The sequence below is a fragment of the Lissotriton vulgaris genome, chromosome 10 (genome assembly GCF_964263255.1).
Source record: "Lissotriton vulgaris chromosome 10, aLisVul1.2, whole genome shotgun sequence".
Taxonomy (NCBI): Eukaryota; Metazoa; Chordata; class Amphibia; order Caudata; family Salamandridae; genus Lissotriton; species Lissotriton vulgaris.
This window is the reverse complement of record NC_141698.1, coordinates 11,214,462-11,238,953: the sequence shown is the minus strand read 5'-3', so window position 1 is coordinate 11,238,953 and position 24,492 is coordinate 11,214,462. Positions and strand designations below refer to the sequence as shown.

At 47.4% G+C, this 24,492-nt stretch overlaps 1 protein-coding gene across 1 annotated transcript; it reads right to left on the bottom strand.

The window, feature by feature from the left end:
• Positions 1 to 772: 772 nt before the first annotated feature.
• APEX2 (apurinic/apyrimidinic endodeoxyribonuclease 2) lies at positions 773 to 23,192 on the bottom strand. The gene is made up of 6 exons (XM_086940195.1): positions 22,241 to 23,192; positions 17,374 to 17,457; positions 12,452 to 12,632; positions 6,000 to 6,146; positions 5,316 to 5,385; positions 773 to 3,461 (listed from the first exon to the last, which is right to left on the bottom strand). The coding sequence occupies exons 1-6, from the start codon at positions 22,353 to 22,355 to the stop codon at positions 2,406 to 2,408; spliced, it is 1,653 nt and encodes a 550-aa protein (XP_086796321.1). The 5' UTR covers positions 22,356 to 23,192; the 3' UTR covers positions 773 to 2,405.
• Positions 23,193 to 24,492: the final 1,300 nt, after the last annotated feature.

Genomic DNA, 24,492 nt, shown 5'->3' with positions numbered 1-24,492 from the left:
ACAAATTCCATTTGTGATGGGAGGGTACAGCTGTTGTTAGCTTCTCACCGCTAGGAGCGGGCAGGGCTCCACAGACAAGACCCGGCCCTGATCCACGGACCACGAGGCCACACCAGCACGTGACAGGGCTCACTTCTCGCCCCATCCTGTCACCTCATGTGTTTTTAGCAGGACAGAATCTTTTTTCCCCTCAAATCCCCCCTCCGGACTTCTGAGTCTCTTGTTTCACTTCTGCTGGTCAACAGGAAAGAGCCCCTTCCGGGTCCTGCTGATCCGCAGGATCGACCAGCGGAGAGGGTCGTAAAATGAAGGTTCCTGGGGAGTGTTGGGACAGAAAGCAACAACCACCTTCGGAAGCTTGAAGTTTGTAGCCGGACCAAATCCCGGAAGGCAACACACAATTCACACTGTGGTACACATAAGCGTCCTCGGCACTGGCCGTGCTGCGCCTTACGACCCATGGCATAAGCCAGCACAGACCCCCCCCCCCCCCCAAGGAAACCGTGCATCTCCCAGGGAGAGTCAGCCACATTCTCAGCAGCCAGCACAGAAAGATATCCATTACCAACATATTCACTGTGTTGAGAACACACCAATATTCACTTGATGTGTCAAAGGGAAATGGATTCACTTTCAGTTACTAGAGGTTGTAATAATGAACACACAAGGTTTATAATATGCCTCAGTTACTTTGAAACAATTCTGCAAGCTTGATTTAATAATTTCAAATTTGTTTTCAGCGTTAATCAATGATTTTCTACAATAAACCCCATTACAATTGCTCAATGCTTTTATTTAAATGCAACGTCAATACAAACAACATGAGAAGTGTTTTGCGTGTGCCACCCAGCTTAGAAACACACACCACTGGTTTGAAATCCGCAAAGCGGCACGGCCCAAAACCAAAAGCGCTTTCAGAACGAGGCACTTTGATAGAAGAGAGAGGCTTTCAAGATAGGCGTGGATTGTAAAATAAAGTTTGTAAAGTAAGAGGCACGAGTTGACCAAGCCAAGATTTTGGGAGTCACACAACCTAAGAAGACTGTTGGGAGAGAGTAGCCACGGGGATGGGAGACGTGTCGCCGACACAGACTGCAGGGAGAGAGTAGCCACGGGGATGGGAGACATGTCGCCGACAAAGGCTGCTGGGAGAGAGTAGCCACGGGGATGGGAGACATGTAGCCGACACAGAACGCTGGGAGAGAGTAGCCACGGGGATGGGAGACGTGTCGCCGACACAGACTGCAGGGAGAGAGTAGCCACGGGGATGGGAGACGTGTCGCCGACACAGACTGCAGGGAGAGAGTAGCCACGGGGATGGGAGACATGTCCCCGACACAGACCGCTGGGAGAGAGTAGCCACGGGGATGGATACATGTCGCCGACACAGACTGCAGGGAGAGAGTAGCCACGGGGATGGGAGACATGTCCCCGACACAGACCGCTGGGAGAGAGTAGCCACGGGGATGGGAGACATGTCCCCGACACAGACCGCTGGGAGAGAGTAGCCACGGGGATGGGAGACATGTAGCCGACACAGGCTGCAGGGAGAGAGTAGCCACGGGGATGTGAAACATGTAGCCGACACAGACTGCAGGGAGAGTAGCCACAGGGATGTGAGATATGTCGCCGACACAGACTGCAGGGAGAGAGTAGCCACGGGGATGAGAGACATGTAGCCGACACAGACCGCTGGGAGAGAGTACCCACAGGGATGGAAGACATGTCCCCGACACAGGCTGCTGCGAGAGAGTAGCCACGGTGATGGGAGACATGTAACCGACACAGACTGCAGGGAGAGAGTAGCCAGGGGGATGGGAGACATGTAGCCGACACAGACCGCTGGGAGAGAGTAGCCAGGGGGATGGGAGACATGTAGCCGACACAGACCGCTGGGAGAGAGTAGCCACGGGGATGGGAGACATGTCGCCGACACAGACTGCAGGGAGAGAGTAGCCACAGGGATGGGAGACATGTCGCCGACACAGACTGCAGGAAGAGAGCCATTCCAGCCAGGCTACTGGCACCATATCTACCCACACAGGCTGCCAGGAGAGTCACCCTGGTAGACCCCTCCGTGACAGACACACAAGCATGTCAGTCAGTCTGTCTCCCTCTAGGCAGCCTGCTGGAATGCTACAAGAGCAAGCCACTTGGACAGCCATTGTAGTTTTGTGCTAGAAGACTGAAGACCATTTTTTCCTGCATCCATTTAAATCTAGCATTGGTTCTTTCTAGCTCATGTGCCAATAAATTCTGATTCATGTATCCCAGCGGCTTTCAACTCCTTCTCACAGCGATGCAACAAACAAGGGAGACGCTTCAGCAGGAGGAATGGGCAGTGCCTAAGTGCTTCAAATGCTGTGAGAGGGAGAGAGGTGAGAACTACACTCTGAACCCCACCCTCACCTGCTAATGGAAGGCTTCTTACTAACCCACAAGAAGAAGTTGCAGCGGGCCTCTGGGTTGGAGGTATGGCCCTCGGGCCGCGCACACACATAGAACTGCTTGCCAAGGTTGGGTCCTTCCTTCTTCACCGTCCGCAGGACACATGGCTCGCTGTGTCCTTTGCAGATTGGAGGCGGTGGGGGGCCCTTAAGCACGGACTTCCAGAAATCAGTCTGTTGCTTGACCTGGCCCCCTGTGGCACCCACCTCTGCCTTCGACCCTGGAGTGGGAGTACTGATGGCATTCTTAGCCTTACTATCAGTTTCCAGTAGGTGTCCAATCTCGTCAGAGTCTTTTTTCGCCTTCTCGACCACCTCGCCTCCACCTTTCGCTTTGGTGGGCTTAAAAAAGCCAAGGAGGCTCGCCCGCCCACTTGGAAGGTCCGTTTTCTGCCTTTTCGCACCTTTTTTGCTTACCTCTTCTGTCCGGCTTTGTTTTCGCCCCGCGTTCATCTGCCTCTGGTCACCAGTAGATGCCCTGTTCACAGGCACTTTGTTGGCGTCTTGTGAGCTTGGCAGTGCGTTCTCTGTCACAAGACCATTGCCAGCCTGACGGTCAATTTTAACCAAAAACTGGGACAGCTTCTGCTGCTTGCCAGCGAATTCAGGCAAGAACTTAGTGCAGAATGGAGGGCACTTTGACGCTGCCACCAGTTTGCACCTTAAGAAGGCCTTGATGGGGCAGTGGTCCGAGCCCTCTACATCCGGCATCAGAACGGAATCCTCAAACTCCTGCTCCACCAGGGCCCGATCCCCAAAAATGTAATCAATGCGTGTGCCATAATTGGTCTGCCTGGCGCCAGTCGTCGTGCACCAACAGGTGAACGCATTTCGCTGCGTGGGGTGGAAGAAGCGGAAGCTGTCTAGAAACATCCCCCCACCTTCCGGTTCCGCAGCCAGTGGCAAATCCTCCTCCTCCGCTTCAGCCGAGGACTCTTGAGCTTCAGCACCGCCGTCCCCCTGGACCAAGAACTGATTCAGCCACTTGCGCCCTGGATTTTCTTCAAAGAATTCCTGGAGGACAGAAATGCAGGAGCTCAGACAATCTTCGAGAGACACAAATATACACGTCACTTCTTTAATGCATCACCAACCGAGCAGAGAGGAAACCCTAACCCTTTTTCAGAGTTTATGGACATTATCACTCAGGTCAAACCTTCCAATATCCTCTCTGGATAAAAAAAAGCCAAACTAGAAAGGTCAGAGGTCATAATGTTATTAGCATCCAATTTGCACACAGCCTTCATAGCGCTAGGTTATACGTCATTCAACTCATTTCGTCCTCCACTTCTTTGCATTCATCCATACAACACCTGGAAAGAATTTAATTCACACAGCCACGCAGAATAAACATATGAACAAGGCTCCCAGGACAACATCCTATTAAGGTCACTTACAATTTACTTGTTTTTGTTTTTACAATCCCAAGAGCCAATTTTTGCACAGCCCACATTAATGTATCTATGTAATGACAGCCAGAGGAGGGCTTCTGGTCGAGAGGCAGTGGGTCGTCTATATATGAAGTGGGCGACACCTGAGGCAAACTGGCATGCCTAGCCAGAACACAGCCTCAGCCAATTCATACAGTAGCTGAAAACCATGCTGCATGCCTAAAGTATTTGTCAAAACATGCCGTCAAAAGGAACAGTTGGAAATCAACTCAATCTATAAAATGTCAAAAGTAAACGTGTCTGGCTCATGCCCTTTCCACAGTGTAAACATTATAATTTAAGATACACAACAAAACAAATGTTGCGTTCAAGTTGTACACTATATTTTTCAGGCTCCCATTAAACTTTTAGGTCATTTGCAAAGCTCGCAATCCTGGACCTCTAACAGATTACATTTTCGAGGACTCGGCACGAAAGACTTAAGGCCAGTATTTTACAGAAAGCACGTCCGTTCTCCTGACCCAGAACCCAAGAACGCTCTGGGCTTGGTTCAGATCTTGGCGGACTACTTTCTCCGTCACAACCATGACAGATATCCTGCCCGTCGAAATATAAATTCCATTATATCCGATAGGATTTATATTTTAGCAGATGAGATATTCATCACTGTTGTGATCGAGTAACCCGTCCACCGAGATCTAAATCAGATTAAATCATTTCAATGGTTAAAACTTGCAAAAAATGAAAAAAAATTCTCAAAATGAGTTCCTGGTGAAAAACTGTTTCTAGCTAAATAGATAATACCCAGTTCACACGGACGTATGGGACGCTCTAGGGATCTAAGCTGGGCCCTGTGTTCTGCACCCAACATGCTCAGCTGTGCAGTCTACGGAACAATCAAGACAAGTTGGATACCGCCAGAAGAGTGGACCACGATGGGGGGCGATGGCTCCCACACGCATCCCCTGAAGGAAGCGAACAGTGGTGGGCTCCACAAAGAAACCATTCTAATGTCTGCTACTGAGCTCTGTCTCTGCCAACCAGTCCTACCGCCCTGAAGTTGCCTCATCTCATTCAGCTGTGTCACCCACAACATGATACTCCCCGAGCCCTGGAGTCATCCCAACTGACATGTCTCACGATGTACCATAATGCACAACCGCAATAGCTACATGGGCCCTTCATGTAGGACCAAGTCTTTCTTATGGTATTGCCACCTACAGCTGACACAACTAGTGCTCTCTGGGACATGGCACAGGCTGTTGAAAGTTTTGTGCACATCCACTGAACTTCACATATTCTCTGTACGTTAAACTACGCAGGCAACAGGTCGAAGTGAAACCATCTCCAGGGCTGTTACGTACAGGAGAGTGCTCGAGGTGTTTGACCAGGGTCACCTACTACCAATCTCTGGAGACACAGAAGAAGCAGGAAGCACAAAGGGAGGGGAAGAGATGAGTGAACAGATGACACCTACCGGGTCCTGTGGATCGCAGGTGTCGATGGTCCGGTGAGACGTGTTCACATCGCCTAGAACGATGACGTGACTGCAAAAAGAGCAGGAGGACAAGGAGTCATAAGGAGTTCGGGGCAGCATCTGCTGTGCTCAAGGAATAGAATTCAGCAAAATCCCCACACAGCCCACCTTCCCACGACTGACCCTTCGAATGTCTGAACTGGGGCAGTGGCCCTACATCTGCCTCTGCGTGGCGTGTATTGGATGCAAACTCCTACGATCCATTCAATAAAGAGCTTGTAGTCGCTCTCTCCTGAAGCCAGGAGGATGCGCTATTTCTAAATACATCTGTTCCACAACCACAGTCCATAGACACCCTCAGAGTGGCCAGGGCACACTGGGAGCTCCTCTCTCCTGAACGTGAAATTATAGGCCCCTCCCCTCCACACTCAGAAGAACAGAGGATAACCCTTTCACCACTGACCCATGGATAGGCAATAGCATGTCCCCCGCAAGTGGGGTGTTCAATTTCCCTCCGCTGCATGCTCAGCACATAGGATAACATTCCTTCTAAAGCACAAACCACAACCTGGCCTCACCAGTGCACAAGCTCTTCTATGCCTTCTCGCGGCACTAGTGACATCCGCTGCTCCTGCTCGAATGCAGACGTGTGTGGCAGCCCTCGAACCCACGCCCTTCACATACCCACCAGACTGCAGGATGGCTTCTGCCCTGGCCTGCAGGAGGCGGTAGAAGCGCAGTTTGTAGGCCTTGCGCTCCGGCTTCTCTGGGTCAGCGCGTGGGCAGTACACGTTTATCACAGTAAGCGTTTCTTCTCGCTCGTCCCGGGTCCTGTGGGCAAGAACAAGAGGGGTTGTCACCGAGTGCCCTGGCAGAGACGGCTGGGTATACACAGGCCTCCCATCAGCCAGAGACTGCGGAACAAGGGAAGGGTTTGAATGCAGGAAGGATTCAATGTGCAGATTTTAGAACTGAATATGGGATAACAGAGTACAGAGAGGAAAGGGGAGACAGACAGATGGGGCCAATAGGCGCAGAGATGAAGCTTGAAGGAGGCACAGCAGTTGCACAGGCCTCCAATCAGCACCAAACTGGGGGGCAAGGGGAAGGTGTGGTTAAAATAATGGGTTTGAATACAAATTTCTCAGTCATTGCCAAATCTCAATACAGGATTTGATTCAATTGTGAAGTCTGATTTCTAAGACCAGGCAAGTTCTATATTATTGAATTTCTTGGGACCAATATTTCGACTTATACAAAATAACAAAAATTGCATAATATATAAACACCAATTCTAAAGAGGAGACGAGAAGCAGAGGCGTAAGAAAATCATCCTGGTTTAATTCCACAATGCAACAACATTTACAGAACACATTGTATTTAGAGGTCAGCGCCAGGATACCCTCGCGAGTGATAGATAGCGTGCTTTACAAATACACATAACATCCGTTTCCTGAATCTAGCTGATATTAAATCAACCTTAGCTTCTAAACGCCTTCAGCGTCATTCCAAAGCAAAAAGTAAACTATAGTAGGCCTTTCGGCACAACACTACAAGATACTGACAAGGGAAAACGCTTGATTGTAAATATGCTATAAAAAAATAGGAGCTGGAATAATTCTGTCCAACATAGCATGTTTTCATTTATATGGGAATAGACGTATAAAAATCTAATAGTGGTTAGTGCATTAAAAAAAACAAAAAGGCACAAGAGACTATGAAAATATAATCTCTTATCCAGCTTTACATTCAATGCCTTTCAACTATATAAGGAACCCCTCAAAATTCGACTCTGCGCCCAGAGCAACCGAGCTGCGCTTCCACTTCGAGACGATACTGCCCATGGTTAATCGAATCTTTCTTGGGACAGGCTGCCAGCGATATTTAGCTCATCATCTTCACAAAAATATCTCAAGAATGTAAATTAGAAAAGATTATTATGAGAAATAATACAATTCAAGTCTCCAAGAAGCTGGGGCTAGAGGTCCAAGAGAATGTAATAATTACTAAATGTGTCATCAGCCAGCAGTTCCCTTGAAGAAAGTACAACCTAGTCTGGGCCAGCTATTTGTTTTAACACAGATTTTAATTGGAACTAAATGGTGGTACCTTGAAGTACTTACAATGCCTCATTGTACCTCTAAATATTCCAGAAGTGGGAACTTTACACAAACTGTTATTATGCCATGTGTGTGCACCGCCAGGAAAAATGGGGTTCTCCAGTAATAATAATAGGAGAAGAAATTCTAGAAATGGGGGCAAAATAGAAGTTGGATAATAGCGCGGGTGGGAGGTTCCAACACAAACATAACTCGCAGTGGGTGTAAGGAACTGCATGACCTCGAGGAACTGCAGACATTGGACATCAGAAACCTCAAATAAAACACAAAAGACAACAACAGAAAAGCGTCCACCACTCGCTCAGCCGCAGTGGGATGCAGGACATCAAGCGAGGGGTAGCAGGAACTATCCCTGCAGCGGAGGACAGAGCTGGACTGTATGCTTTCTTCCTAAGAGTTGCTGGCAGAAATGCAGATAATTGTGACAAATTTAAGGAATCACGACTTAGTCCTGATTACTTTCTTACTTCTGTCACCAGTATTAGCCCAAGATTATTGTCATGGAAATGTTAATAATAGCAAGAAATAAACAGAGTGTATTGGTCTGCAGTTTCAAAACTGGTGAAAGAATTAATAAAATATCTAATTTTGCAACATACTTTGAATATTAATGAGAATACAAAGTGTCAACACTCTCCCTGCAAATGTCACAGAATTTAACATGTTTCAGCGAGCACGGCGCCCAAAAGGGTGAGAGCAAGTTTAAGTGCAGCAAAAGGGTCCACAAAGTGAGGGAAAAATGCAAAATGAGCTAGATAAATCAACTAGAAATCATTTAAATATGGGCAATACTCAGTGTAAAAAGGAAGTGAAATCAATTAGAAATAGACTAAACAGCTTAGACCAGAAGTTCAAGAACATGAGTCCTAAATAAAATAAAGCATGTTGGAAGTTAAATTAAAAATCAGAAAAATAAAAAATTCAAAACGCTTCTGTTCGCATCACTGAAAACCAGTGGATCGCTCACCTCCACGAGTTATACAACTTGAGTGGAGTAAAATCAATGACAATACACCACACGAATCCCCTTAATGTGGGCCCCAGAATATAATAAAGATTAAAAGAAAGGTTAGAGACACAACAACCTAAGTTCCCAATGGAAACGCACACCCCTCTAAAAGCAGGACCCAAAATCACGGGGTAATAAATATCCGTACCCTACTCTCTGCATCATGGATTAAGACGGGTATCGCCCCAGCCACGTGGAAAGGTAATATACCCACCGCAATTCATAAGAAAGGATGCAGATCTAAAGAGGCCAGGGCAGAATTTCATTTACACTGGCGTAAGCAGAGTAATTGGGGTAATTCTGTGTTGCTCTTTGACGCTGAATTTACGGCAAGGACGCGATTATTTTTACTTGCGTAATTAAGAGTAATATGGGAGAAGTCCTACCATAGGAGCACATTTATCGAGTGTGAGCAGGCGTTCACGCTCACCAGTCCTGTTCTGCTGCATTTAGTGTTGCTTCTTAGCATAAAATGCATCCCCGCGTCTGTTTTAGATGCAAAAGTCCATTTTGAGCCAAGAAAATAGCTCTAAATGCCGGTAGTAAGTTGGGGGGAAATCCTACCCCAAGAGCACATTCATGGAGCGCGAGCGGCTGCTCGAGCTCACTATTGGGATTCTGTTGCATTTAGCGCTATTTCTAAGCGCAAAATGGGTCCCTGCATCCACTTTGGACACAATGGGGCATTTGGTTTGCTAAGAAATCGAGCTAAATGCAGAATTACTCTTCTTGCGTAATTTCACAGAATCGAGCAAGATCCTTGGGTAATTCTGCGTGACTACGCTAGACAGAATTTCGTGAGTTACGCCCATCCCTAGATCGAATGCCAAAAATTACAGGCAGACAGCATTAATAGATGGGACAGACAACATTTTTTTCGCCATGATACTAATTGTATCCTAAGCCGATGATACGCAGCTGTTATTTACATGCGAGAAAAATTCAGTATGAAGTGGAGATGAAATGAACAACTGCCTCTCCAAGGTGTTCTCCTGGAGTAATGGCGCAACTGGTGGCCCCAGGATATCCCTCCCCCCCCCACCCCACCCCCCCCCCCGAGCCAGCCCCGTTACCACTGTAAAAATGTTTGGGGTAAAACTGGATGCGGACAGGTCTATGAAGTCTCAAGTTCAAGCTGCGGCCGGTGCCTGTTTCTGACTGCTGAATATGATGAGGATCTTCCTCCCCCTCCTTTCAGTTCCGCATAGAAAAACTGTGATCCAGACCCGGATAACGTCCCGGCTGGACTATGTTAATGTTTTGTACTTAGGTCTCCCAGACTACCCACAGGGCTGCCTACAGGTAGTCCAAACCGCGGCAAGTAGGGCCATCCTGATGGCTGATCTTAGGACTCACATGACGCCTCTGTTGATGTCCCGGCACTGGCTTCGGGTGCGCGAGAGGGTGAATTTGAAGGCCTTGGTGCTGACTTTCACAATATTGGGGCTCCCTAAATTAGGGGTAGAATTCAGCCCTATGTCCCAACGGGGACCCTGTGGACCTCAACTCAAAGGTTGATGAGCGTGCCAAAGTTTACACGTTCACGCTTGGGCGGACGCTCGTTCCAGGTGGCGTTGCCAAGCTATGGAGCAGCTTACCGCCTCCCCTGAGAGAGGTGCGGGATATTTTGAGCTTCAGGAGGAAGCTAAAAACGTGGCTCTTTCAACAATGGATGCAGCACTCGGGGTTGCGTTCTAGCTGTTCTATAAAATAGGGCATAGTTAGCGTCGGGACACTCCCAGGAGTAGCCGTGCGCTCTACAAATACCCTACATAAAATAACATAACTAGAAAATCTACAAGATTGGGCAGATAAACAGAATGTACTTCCAATGGAACAAATAGATTGAAGAAAAGTGTCTTAGCCTTCACTGGTATCTTAAACATCCAGCTAAAATATGAATTTTAGAGAAAACAACCTGTTTATGTTATTTTACTTGACTTCTCCATGGCCATCGACAAGGTGGATAAAAGAATACTTTGGCAAAACCTAAGTGTTTTAAAAATTCTAACTAAATTATTAAACGTCCTACTTTAATAAAATTCAGAAACCTGGACGAAGGTATTTCTGGGGAAAGACTTGGACTTACACAAAAAACTATGTGCACCTAATTTGTTAGTGCAAGGTTGCTTCTAAGGCCACTCTTCTTTTTATGCATATCCACCACGGAAGGCTGCAGGACGTCTTGTTTCTATCAATTCATATAGGACTCTTCCCGAGCGAAGAGTGTCCGACCCAACATAAGCTTTTTTTTTAACCAAATCATGATGTTTAATTTAAGGATCAATAGTATCCCACTACAATGTAACATCAAAAAGAATGGGACAAGACGGAAGAGGCCACTTGCCCCTTTTGTAAATTATTCAATCAAGACTGGAAATATACTTTTTGTTTGCCATACATTGGCAGGAATAAGATGTCATTATTATATTAAAAAATGGTTTGTGTCAAATAATGTGTTAAATGTAAAAGAGGCGTTAAAAGGTTCCTAATCCCAAAACATCAAACTTATGTACTTTTTAAAAAGGTTTTACTACTTTTTATTCTGACTGCCTGTTTTACAAATGTTTGCATTGTTTTCATGTTTGTTAATTTTAATCAAGCAGTAAATAAACGTAATTGATTAAAAGGTGTACGCATGAATGTGTGAGGGTTTCACTTTGAGATAAAGGAGTCCTGGGAGGGAAGACGAGGCAGGAATGATGTCAGAGTGCCCGTTACCTCATCCACTAGGAGGAGAGAGGAGGCACTGACAAGGAGTCACACCGGAGGTCTCTAAAAGAATTATATTAAACAATGCAGTACATAATAATGTGTGAGGGGTTCAGGGGATACCGTGCCAACTCCAACTACTGGCACCAACACCTTCATCCATGCAGATGAAACCAATGGCGAAAGAGTCCCAGCGGAGTGAAAGCGCTTCCACAGCCGCTCGACTGGAGTGGGAAGGATGAACGTTATCAAGGATGGTGGCACAGCGTTGAGTGTGAAAACTGTGCGGACATATGGGAAGCAAAAGGCAACCCTGCAGAAGCCGCCTACGAAGGCCACTTTGAGCCGCCCCGGAGCAGCCAATATGTCGGAGGACTCGCTTTATCTGGAAACTTCACAAGGTTTACAAAATACGATGTGGAAAGAACCGAGATCTCGAGGCCAGTCGTAGGGACGACCTGAGGTTATGAAGGATGCCTGGATGTTCATTTGTAGGGTGATTGCGTCTTTATGAAGAAACCTCTATAAAAATATCCTAGACAACAACAAAAAAACTAGAAAAAAAGTAATCACATCAGAAATTATTTTTAGGTTTTTAAAACCACAAAAATAATTTTTTAAGGATTTTTACAATATCACTTACAAACAGCCATTTTGACAGATTTAGAATTACAAATAGATTTAGAGTTAAGGTACATTTGGGAAGGATAAATACAATTCAATTTATTCATAAAAGTTTAGTTTTTCAATTTCTCCTAACTTAGTTTAACAAATGCTGTTAAACACACAGTTTTTCTCTGTAAAGGAATTCCTACCTAAATGAATTCTTTAAAATGACCTACAATTCAGCAGCATACAAGTCAAGTAAAGGCATACTTGACCCCAGTAGCGAAACCGCTGAGACACTATGGAATGAGAGCATAAAAAAGTAACCTCTGAACTTCAAGGACACAGGTCATGTAATCCCTCTCAGGCTTTTAACTACCTTTGGGGTGCACAGATTCATTAAGTCTCTTTAAAAGCACTGCACATATCATTGCCTTTGTATAGTTCAATACATAATGCAATAACAGGACGTATCACAGACGTATCGCATACAGCAGCACGTCTGCAGATTCAAAGACATTGTCCACCTGCATCTAAAAACCCCTTCGCTGTACCTCAAGCTCTCCTCTCTTTCTGGTCCTTATGCTGTGCCTCTGCAACATTACTACACTCCTAGCGTCACATATAAAATAACAAATGCTTTACCAAAACGGCCATGGGCCCCACTCCAAACTCTAAACTCTACTTACATGATTTTGTGGCGGGTGAGGACTGCCCGCCCCTCATTGTCCAGCGATTGAAGCTCCTCCTCTGAAAAATCCTCTGTGGCCCCATAGCAGCCGACAGCTCCACTGTGATTGGTCAGCATCCCTGATAGGCCCTCCTCTGCAGCCAATGGTGTTGCGCTGTCCCTACAAAAGGTAGCCACCCCTGTTGAATAAGAAAGGATGTTAGAAAGAAAAAAATCCTATACGGTCCACTGAAAGAAGTCACTAGTACATGTCAACGTCACTACAGAATTCAAACATTTTAACCATTTAAACTCCAAAAAATGCAATATTTGGTCTTTGTGTAATCCTAAACGAGAGAACGCAGGAAGCTCCTTGTGATTTTGGGAGGAGAGAGAAGAACTACCGCCATAGTGGGCGCTCCGGGGTACCGCCACTGTTGGCACTACGGGGTACCTTCACTGTGGGCACTACGGGGTACCGTTCTTTACAGCATCTAAAGATGGTCGATTCCATCTGGTGCAGTAAATCCCTTCAACTTTCTCCGAACTTTAGAACAACTAAAAAACATACTATTTAATCATACTGGAATGAACCCATCATTATCCTGTTGCGATGCATGTATGGCTTTTTAATATAGTTTGTTAAACAGATGTTGAACTGTAAATCTTTTTAAGTAAAGCGTGTGTTGCCCACTGACTCTTGTTTGCACCTAATTAATCCGTAAAAAAAAAAAAAAGAAAACATCGGACGACATCTCATGGTTCTTAATTTCACCATCTACATCAGCACTGCAGATCTTTACAGTTCCAGCAATTGCACTTCTGAGGAGAGTCCCACACAGCTCTAACACCTTTATAGCGTCTTGCCAGCTATAACCATCCTCCTCCACAATGATCCTTCACAGTCTCTCAGCTGCCTTCAACACTTGGCAACTACGACCTGGTCATATCTTGGACTTTTTGGCCTTTTTGGCTTAAGTTCCCTAAACTTTTTTCTCTCCCCTAGACCATTTTCCTGACATAGGGTTGCCAATTTAGATGCTTTGGGTACTTTGCCGCTGCTGATCAGAGTCAAAGTACAAGTGTTCCCTGTGTAAAGTGTAATGGTAATTGGTTGGCCATGATTGGTATGTTTGCCTTACTAGTAAAGTCCCTAGTGTTGTGAACTCAGGCCTGCAGTGTAGGGCCTGCGCGCAGTTTGCTAAGTAAGCATGTTTTCCTGACAAGTGCAACCTCTTGTCAGGCCTTACGTTCCGTTTTTCATACACATTGGGTACCCCTATGGTAGGTCCCGGGCAACCCCTGGGCAGTGTAAGTAAAAGGCAGGACATATACTGAGGTGTGTGTTATGTCCTGACAGTGAAAAACACTCCATTTTGTTTTTCACTGGTGCAAGGCCATCCTGCCCATAGGACAGAATGGGGGATGCATGGTATAGGTTTGTTAGCCTAGTTTCCTGTAAGTTTATAATTAAGAGGTGAAATTTAGTATGTATGAACTGACAGTGTCATAACCCATCTTTCTATGAAAGTTGTTTTGTCACTGTGTGTTCAGCAACCACTCTTTTAGAAAGTGGCTGAGTTTTGTGCTTTAAACATTTCTATGTGCCGCTGCTAAATGTGGATTGACTGTCTGGATCTGAGAGGTGAGAGGAGCTGGGAGAGGTCTTGACGCAGGGAGGGGTTGAGATAGCACCAGGCTGCCCGGCATCTGGAGAGTAGGGGGGAGGAGAAGCCTGGGAGGTGAAAAGGTCGGGCTGGTGCTGTAAACCAATCAACCCATCTCCAGATGAGTGATTAAGGATCCAGACCCCCAGTATCAAAGGGAGCAAGGTGACACTGGGAGGGAGACACCAAGAAATGATTTAGGGAGGGGTCAGGGACCCCTGAGCACAAAGAACTTCAAAGACATGAAGGGGTATAACTAAGAGAACTGAAACTCCTAGAATTTGGTGTAGTTGAATGGCGAAATGGACAGGTCGAGTCTGCAAAGGCTTTGACCTCTTTCGTGTTCAAGAGCCTCTGCCAAGGAAGAAGTTGATGAAGAGACTGCTGGATAAGACTGACCCTTGCTTCGTGATCTGGGGCTGGCCTGCAGTTTGTAGCTTTTATTAAGGAAGAGACTGAAGGGACATTGCAGTGGGTGGTGTCCCCCCCCTTCTTGAATAGGACTGCGCTTTGTGCTGTGTCTTGCACCCCAAGGGCCCGAGGTGAGCTGGCTCCCTGTTTGGAAACACAGGAACATAAACGTTACCGGAGAAGTCCCAAGCAACGCGATGTGCACATGCTTTTGCAGCTTGAGACCCTCAGAAGTTGTGCCTTGTGATCGTGGGCACACAGGAGTAAGCTGAGTCTCGGACGCGCAGGGTGCGTGTCGTGGTGCAAGCCAAGGCGTTGGTGAAGAGTGCCTGGTCGTTGTGTGCACCCGGAGAAGAGAGGAGACTCGGACGCGCAGGGTGCGTGTCGTGGTGCAAGGCAAGGCGTTGGTGAAGAGCGCCTGGTCGTTGTGTGCACCGAGAGAAGAGGTGAGACTCGGACGCGCAGGGTGCGGGTCGAGGTGCAAGCCGAGGCGTTGGTGAAGAGCGCCTGGTCATCGTGTGCACCAGAGAAGAAGCGAGTCCCGGACGCGCAGAGTGCGTGTCATGGTGCAAGCCGAGGCTTTGGTGAAGAGCGCCTAGTCATCGTGTGCACCAGAGAAGAAGCGAGTCTCAGACGCGCAGAGTCCATGTCGAGGTGCAACCAGAGGCGCTGGTGAGGAGTGCCTGGGTAGTGTGTGCACCGAAATCGAAGTAAGTCTCCACAGTGCTGAATGCGGGTCTCAGTGTCCACTGAGACCGCCGGAAGGAGGGCCAGGTCATTGGGCCCTCGGAGTGAAACAGTAGCGGCCCAGACCGGCAGGCCCGGAGGAGCTGAGCCGCGGGCCCGAGCTCGCCGTGCTCATTGACAGAATTCTGGATAAAGACCCAAGTCGCTGAAGGAGGAGAGGAGAGTGGGGTCGCGCCCCCCCAGGTTACGTGGATCAAAACCTGGGGTGGGGTGCAAGCCCAGAGGGACACTGTCGGCCTCTCGCCTCTGTCAGCTGCGCGAGCCTGTTGCTTCGGCTCGGATGTAGGCCCGTGCTGGCCCAAGGAGGGGCAGTACTGTGGCCGGAGTGGGAAGCAGTACTTTTGTGTCATCATTGATCCATCTTGGGGGCAACTGTTACCAGAGCACCTACACTGTCATATTACACTTTGCATTATTGCTGCTAATGAACTATTGAACTGTCGTATAACGCCTGACCTTATTTGTGCCTAACAAACTACATGCTTGTGCGCTACGCACTGCGTTATTTTTCCCTTGCAGCGTATATGATTGAAACGAGGCGCATGGCATTATTTCTTCATCGCACAGTACATGATTATAACGTGGCGCATTGCATTATTTCTTCATTTCACAGTACACAATTGTAGCGTGACGCATTGCTTTGTTTCTTCCTTGCACAGGCATGCTGGTAGTGGTACGCATTGCATTATTCCTTCTATTGCAAAGTACATGCCTGTGGCGCTACGTATGGCATAGTTTCTCTATTGCACAGTACAGGAGTAGATCGTTATGCATTGCAGTATATATGTTCTTTTGCAACGTGTGTGATTCTAGCAATACAACCTGCCTAACCTTTTGGAAACTGTTAGTAGTAAGCTTAACTAACGTTGAAACGAGGGATCCGGGTCTCGCACCTGGCGACAGCGGGGTGAGACAGGTCTACCGCCTCCAGCATTTGGTGACGGCATTGAAGGATAAGGACCCCGGCTTCCAACATTTGCTATGAAAGCCTACCTATGGCCTTTCTAGTAAGAACAAGGTGCCTTGTTTGGAGCACTTTCACTAGTGACCCTTGGCTGATCTCTAGCTTGACTTCACAAGGACACACACTTGCACCTTCAACGGACCATTCTGTTTGCATAAGATCCATACAAAGCTCTTTCTGTCTTGTTTTTGGCAGTAACTGTGCCAGCATACTGGACTTCATGCCCTATCCTGACCTAGAGGAGGAAAGGGAAAAGTGTCCTGTATGGGTGGAGTGAGGGGGGAGAGAACAGAGCACTGTATGCTCCCCCTTGGCTGTGAAGGAGGTTGATTAGGCCCGGTGCACAAGGCACGCAAGTCTAGAGCGAGTTTATAGGCTTGTTTTCCAGCCAGTAATAGTAGGTCTGCAGATCTCTCACCCAGATAAAAGAGGTGTGAAAACACAGGCCAATCGCGATTGATGGAGCAGATTTCCACACAGGAGTTCTTCTCCAGAGACTCATGATGACGGCTTCAAGAATATTAATTATATTGAATTCAAGGCCTCAGTTTGTCTTTCTTTTAAAGAAAAAGTTATATTATTGTTTTGCAATGTTTGTCACCAAAAATCATAAGCCTGATGATTCCACATATGTGGTTATATCAGTCAGTGGTAAAGACTAGATGTGTGTCATGATTAATGTGTGAGCGTGTCTCGTTTCACCAGCAATGCGTTAGGGAAGACTGTATGCTGCATAACTAGGAATACATTTCAAAGGTTAAATGGAAAACGTAACAGAAATACCATCTTTTTGTAAGTGACAGAATAGCTAGACCGCTGCCACATGCATTTTAAGTGGGCGGTTGAAACTAGCCATATTCATGCTGTGGTAGGATACGCCATTGGAAACTAGGATCTCCTTAGCATCATTACCATAAAGTTTTAAAAAAACAGAACAAATCCAAGAAATGTCCTCTCTCTTAACACACTGATTGCATTTCCCATTATCTTGCAACAGCTAGAGTCCAAAATCAGCAAGACATGAAATTGCAACAAAATCAACTGAATCCCTTGAAAATTCTGAATATAGGATGTAGTCTGGACAGAAGGTGAGTGTGGGAAAAACAGAAGGATGTGCAACACCCCAAACAATGAAGGTTATAAATGCCTCACCTGAGTAGCCACTCCGTCCCCGGCTGAAACTGAAGTAAGAGTTGTAACCTTCCACCACTGCTGTAGGTTCTTCCAGCAGGTCCCCTAAACAAAAGAAACACACGTCTTACAAACCACTCATGTCACAACACTTTGCAGTGTGGACAAGTCTTGAATGGGGTCTGTGGGTAGCCGGCTCAAGCTATCCTGCAGCAGAGGTAGAGGCCAGCTGTGAATGTACAGACAACCTACAACAGCACATTGTGTGTCTTTCAGGCTTCAAACAGATCTTTTAGAGGGCTGGGGAGCTGCTGAGGTCTTGAAAACCCCTAACTCTTAATCTACAAGTTTCAGGGCACTTTACTTTATGCAATGCTTGGAACACCCAATTTCGCTTCCAAGAGATGCTCGACCACATTGTTCAAAGACAGACCGAAAAGAACTGGAGCAGTGCACAACCCTGCCTGACGCCCCACTCAGTCGGGAGGGGACCCTGCACTCACACTCCCCAAGTGGCCATAAAGAGCCTTAGCCTACGATGATATTTTATTGGCCACAACATGAAAACGCCTCCCATAAGTTACTTAATAAGTTTCTGGATACTGTTCCATGAACAAATATTGTTCCCAGTCAATAACAATACTAAAAGTAAGATAATGACTTTAACCAAGCCCACTGTCCGGCTTAAACGGATGCTTAACGCGCATGGTTGTAAAGCGCTATATAAAACCTTCACAATAAAAATAAATAAATGATGTCCCCTTGGAACTGGTCTCCAGGTGTGATTACATGGGGATCTGCTTTGACAAGCTGAGCTGGAGAGCACAAATACATAAGGCAACTACTTGCCTTTTGTAAAATTTAAGGGCAATACTTGATGTGAAAGGCAAATCCCCGAGTATAATTATGCTAATCTACCAGCAGAAAGTAGTGACAGCGGCATTATATGGGGCTGAATTATGAGGGCTTGCCAACTGCAAGACGCTCCAATTCAGGTCACCTCTGGCCCTGGAACCCTGTGGTGCCATCATAGCACTTCTTGAATAGCAGCTCAGCTGGATTAAAACCAGTATTATACAGGGTGCGTGTGCATGGGAATCCTTGTGCATCAATATATATGAAAACTAGCCATGACACGGGTGGTAGCACGGGTTACGTTGCGTTAGGAAGCTGCTGGTCCTGGTACATTTAGAACATTATTGGAAGCAACTCTCCAATACTGAACCAAATTCAAGTGAACTTGTCAAGAGTTGATCAAAGAAGTGCAAAGGGGCTCCTACCAGCAGAATACCTCACCCATGCGCAGACGATTGGCTGCAAGGGATATTTGGATGAGGTATAACCGGAACTGAAACGCTCCCTTTATAGAAGGTTTAATTGGGGGATCTTGCACACAAAGGTCTATGTACTTCAGTATGAAAGGAAACAAAGCGGGAGCGAATATTGTGACTGCTCGCTTGGGGCGAAGATATCATGCACTTCATGCTACTTTGCACGAAGACGTCGGATTCCCCTACTATTCAGGTCAAAAGGTATCTGACCCTCCCAGGAAGCAATGACTTTTCGCCTGAGGAGCCACTAACTGTAGCATCAGTGTCCTCCTATGTATGGTTTTTAAGGCCTAAGATTAGCGACCCGTTGCCCAATTATCCAAAGGTGGGAAGGGCTCCTAGACTAGTATTACTGTTTTTTAGGAGTCACCCATGCACAGGTTTGTATTCCTTCATGGTGTTTAGTTGTCTGATGTAGTGTGTAGGGCCCATTGCCCGTCGTTCTTAACCTATGAATTGTAATATTTGAGGTGCGGTTGTTGCTGCTTTGTGCAGCCTAGTGGGGTATTTTAATGGCAATCTAATTTTGTTAAGATTGAATGTGTTCTGTTTTTATATTGTAAGACTGTAGGCTGATAAAAATAAAAATATGATGAAAAATGGCAATTTGTGATAGCTGCTACAAGCAGAAGACACTGCGAGGATTGGTTTGATTTAGTTTCTGTGGCTGCTGCAGCCAAAACCTTATAGAAATCAAGAGTGTGAGAGAAAGACCGTCCAACAGTCTTTGGGAAGTCCCAGATTTCCGAACTTTGTTGCCCTATTGATCTTTTTGTCCAACACGTGTTCCCTACCACCTCTCCCACAGACCAGGGGCCATTGTGGCCTAGGTGCGCAATGGGCGTGTGTACTTGCTGTGTGTGCCCCAGGGCAGAGTGGTATTACACAAGGGGCCCCAGACCGCTTGTGCGTCTCCTTTTGTAATACTGATAGCGCATTAGAGGGTGTTCCCTCATTTGCATTGGGGCATGCCCTTAGGAGGTGCACTGAAAGTGTGCACAAAAAGGTGGTACACTTTCAGTGTGCCTCCTACAAGCAACCCTCTGGACGGGAGAGAGGGGTTCACATGGACCCACCAGACATCCCCCTGCAGGCGGATGCAGTCACTCACTGCATCCACCTGCAAGGGGGATCTCTCTACCCTCTTCGAAGTGCAGGCGGGTTGCTGCCTGCACTGTGAAACATGGAGTGGCTTTGATGCAGTCGCTCCGTATTTCACTTGAATGCTCTGCCTCCCAGGGTAGCACCCCTGGGGCAGCACATTGTTTGTAATACAGCGCACTATCCCTGTTTGCACCCAGCACACCTTCTGAAAGGTGCACGCTGGTGCAAACAGGGAAAGTGCACCGTATACATGATATAGACCCAGGAGTCCTTGCTTTTTCGACACCTTAAGTCCCCGTCATCCCCACCAAGTGCAGGAATGCAGATGGCTCTTATTATCCACCGAAGCAGAGTCTGTCACCGTCCTCCATAAGACACATCAAGCACAGCCATGTTCTTTCTTCACCAATCCTGTGCAAGGAGAAGCTCCTCTCTACAACCATAGGTAAGTCCTCTCCACCCAGACACAAGCAACAGAGATGCTCTTCGACCCCCTTCAAAGTGCAGGGATGTTCTTCTCATATACACAGATGGGAAGGTGGGAGGAGGGAAATCTTTGCAGGAAGGGCAAAAATGTAAGCGAGAGGATAAGGGGTAAATCTTTTGAATAAAAAATGAAACCGTCAAGGTAAGATTTAGTGTGGAACGTAGAAGCGTACAGAACATGACTAGAGTGGCACAGCGCATCGATGAGTTTGCAAGTGGCCAGTACTTGTTCCGGTGTGCACAGTACCAGAGAAGGTTCCATGGGGGATTAAAATTCACCGAGCGTGGTCTTGTTAGCAGGCCAGGTTTTGGCCTGAAGATGACTGAACCATTCTGATGAGTGGTCTGGTGTGCGGTGCGGCTGAGGGGCTGCAGTGTTTGACTGGGAGTGGGCAAAGCAGAGGCGAGAGTGGTTACTGTGGTTCGAAGTATTTAGAGAGAGAATCAAAACAGGGTCTGTGATGTTCTATCTTGTTTCCTCCATTACGTTTTTCATATTTAGCATGGTAGGTCCTCCTGTTGGGTCAGTAAGCTTTGAAATAGGTTCTCGCTCGACTGAATGACTTTGTACGACGGTGTGTTTGTATGAGTCTGCCTGTAAAATACCTTCCATCAGAAGGGAAGTGACATTTTAATCTGTGTCAAAAAGTTTACCCTTCAGGCTTTCTGGAAATCAGATTGCTTCTGTTATGGAGGGAGGAAGCATCTGGCAGGCGATGAGCTGTCTCCTACATCTGGAAAAAACAATGTTCTATCAGGTCCTCTTGGTTATGGGGACCTTTGACGAGGAGCCTATGGGGGATAACATTAAAGAAAGGAAACTCATCTGCCTCAAAGTTTTGAGGACATGCGTAAGACAAGAAATGCTGGAGTGGGCCTTGACTATTTGAACTTCCATAACTGAGGAAGAGTGAGAGTTGGAGCATTTGAAAGCTCAAGAGGTGCCCTGCGGTCCACGCATATTCGCAATTTCAGGCTAGAAACTGTGCCTTCCTGCTGCTGTCAAATAGCAACAGTACAGAGGTCTCGGTCTCTCATTAGATCCACACATGCAAGATTCCTGGTTTTGTGCACCCACCTGCTAGCCTTGCTTTGGTGGGAATTCTCGGTGCATGGACCAACCCTCCCGCTCCCAAAGATCAACACTGGACAGAACAGTTTAGCATCATTGAATCAATTACTGGTGGGCAGCACCATGCACAGTGATAAATAAATGTAGGAATGTTGTTTGAATCCAGTGACGGGAATTAACTCAGGCGTGGCGACCATGACTACATGGTGTCTAAAGGAGTCTCTGTAGAAGGGGCATGCCCAGATGGGGGTTCCCTATTCAGTGTGCTATAGGACTCAAACTGTACCTCACTGATGTGGCCCAACAAGCCCGACAACAGCCTGGGGCTGCTCGTGTCACAGTTCAAAGGGGGCCTGGCCTGGCAGTTCAGACCAGCCCATCCTTGTGTGGCAGGATAATTACCATTTCTAATGGCTGCCCTCATCTATAATGGCACGGATAAGCTACAACACAATGGAATTGAATGAAGCTTTGAGTAATTACCAGTGGCAGACATTAAGCCCTTCCAGCTATCAGTTTTTCTGCCATAGGCATAATTCTAGGCAAACACACCCAAGTGCAGACCTAAGTAAACCAAACAGGCCCAAGCACAGAGCAATGCAAATCGACGCACATCCTGCAGGGTGCAAAGATAAGCACCCAAGCACGTCTATTTAGAGTTAAGCATGACCACACAGAGCTGAGCACCACCGGCATGTCTAAACACACAGACCTAAGCATGCTTCCTCCCAGTGAAAAGCACGCCTACTTATGAATAACAATAACCACATGAAGGACCAGGTAGGTCCCCACAGAAGGATAAGCAAAACTAGTGACAAGCTTGGGCACCTGAAGCTCTGCCCAGGTCTCTTGCACACACCACCACATGCAGACACCATGACACCACAGCTCTCACGTGTGACTTTGGTCTCCTGCAGGCAGATGATGTCAGCATCCAAGCTGTCCAGGACCCCTCTGACTCCGGCCTTGGTGGCCCTGATGCCATTGATGTTCCAGCTGACAATTTTCATCCTGCAGAGTGCCTAGAAAGGGTGTGTGAGAAACAGAGTGGCACTAGAGCCTCTGCAGGAATGGAAGGAAACAGAGGAGTTCAGATGCCCTTGGCTGGCGCCACTGTGATTGATGATTGCTGCCCAGGTTTAGGCAGTGTGAGAAGACCATGAGATAGGATTGTTTAGAATCAACCCTGTAGGAGGGCACTATGCAGGGACAGGCAGTGTGAGATCAAGAGGGAACTGGTTAGAACCAACCCTGCAGGAGAGTGCTGTAAGAGGACACTACAGAGTGGCAGGCAGTGTGAGATCAAGAAAGGGCACTGCCCATGTGCTGGCAGTGAGAGAGAGGAATGTTTACAACCAATACTACAAATGGCACTGCCCGGGGGCAGGGTGGCTTGGCTGGCCAGAAGCAGCTTTATTGGTGGGGGTAGTACTATAAGAACGCCTGCTTGGGATTACCCAGCAGGAGGGCAGTGTGGGCACTGACAATGAGCAGTATACACAGGGGGTGGTATTGGCAGCCACTGCAGGGGGTCACCATACAAGTCATAAACACTGACAGTCTTTGCATATGGCTACCATGGAAGGGGCAAGTGGTAGGTGGAGGGGGTGGGTAAGGGCTCAGTGGAAGATCAAGGCAGGGTGACTCCAGACAAGAAGGATGGGGGGTGACACTGCCCAGCCCAGGGGGCAGAGGCCAGCACTGCCCAGCCCTTGTGGTACCAGGTGTGGTGTCCGCAGGTGGACAGCCTCCTGTGCCTCACCGGTGCCCCCTCCCCCGGGGCAGTTATCTGGAGGGCGGGAAGCTGTCAGGAGGGACCTGTTGTCAACAGACACAGACGACAGACTAGAACCATGCACAGCCCTCCCCCTGCACGTGCTGCCCGGTGACAGCGGCCATCTTAGATTGGGGCAGTGCTTTCCTGAACGATAAGAATAAAAGATGGACGCCTGTTATTTATAACAAACGTTGTAGGTGGCGGCCATCTTGGATACGGATTCAAACGCTCAATAGACATGAAAAGAGAGGCAAGATTGCAAATTATTTTGCAAGTAGTTGGCTAAGGGACATTTTGAGTTCTCTTTTTTCAGGATACAACAAGCTCGACCAAGAACAATAATGGTGTCCACGATTTTCAAAAAGTATTAACTTCAAGCAGGACATTCAGTTCATAGTGCAGCATTAGATTTTGGTCTCAGTATGGGGCGCTCTAATGTCGTCGGCAACGCGTTGCGTTGCACCTTCGCACCGTTGTTGGACTGAGAGTGCCCGCGTTGCCACTCTTAGATGGCCGCCGAAGTTCCGCGCGCACGCTCCTGTGTTCCCTTGGGTCCCGTACAGCGGTGCCCACTCCAAGATGGCCGCCGGGGTTTAGCGCGCACGCTCCTGTGTTGCCAGTGGTGACAGTGGTGCCCACTCCAAGATGGCCGCCGAGGTTCCGCGCGCGCCCTTGTTTTCCCGGCAGCCAGACCTGCCAATAGACCCGCTTCCGGCGGGAGACTCCCGATTTTTGAAGACACAAAAGCTCATTTGGGCCGTCTCACGCCTGAAATCACCTCTACTCCCATATAAGTTAATTGGAGGAATACACTCTCCCGATGTTTTTAAACATCTCCCACTTCTGAAATGTTGCCATGTGTGCTGAGGAGCAAGGGCCCTGTATCCGGGCTCTGCCCCCCTCCCTCACAGTCCAGTGTTGTGGAAAAGAATAGTTGACACCGGAGTAGATAGGAGATGATATTTATTATATCAATAACAAGGGCCCACAGGAAGCCAGAAGAAAGAGAAGCGCTCAGAACAGAGCGAACAGCGTCTACCATAGAACCTCAGTGACGTCACATAATAATCTCCGAACATTCAGAGATGACGCTATGTGACGCGCTATGATAAACATAGAAAACACATTTGCAATAGGTACAACAACGTCATGCCAGTACTTCCTCAACATCTCCCTTTTCCCCAATGAAACACATGAGGTGATACCTTACACATACATGAAATAAATCATTCAATTACGTAATCATCAAAAGGTTTAGGCATTCTGATTTCTCTTCCAGACCTAGATTGAGCATACATGGTATTGGAGTTACTGTCACCGAGACATTGTCCATTCATGGATTCTTCCGCACCATTGGGCCAAGCTGGGTT

What these genes read in the sequence shown, in the direction of transcription:
- APEX2 (XM_086940195.1), bottom strand. Translation starts at nt 22,355, where the DNA reads ATGAAAATTGTCAGCTGGAACATCAATGGCATCAGGGCCACCAAGGCC. An exon ending in GGGACGGAGTGGCTACTCAG is followed by an intron (nt 12,633 to 17,373) that starts GTGAGGCATTTA and finishes CTTATTCAACAG; the next exon opens with GGGTGGCTACCTTTTGTAGG. An exon ending in CCTGCGATCCACAGGACCCG is followed by an intron (nt 3,462 to 5,315) that starts GTAGGTGTCATC and finishes TCTGTCCTCCAG; the next exon opens with GAATTCTTTGAAGAAAATCC.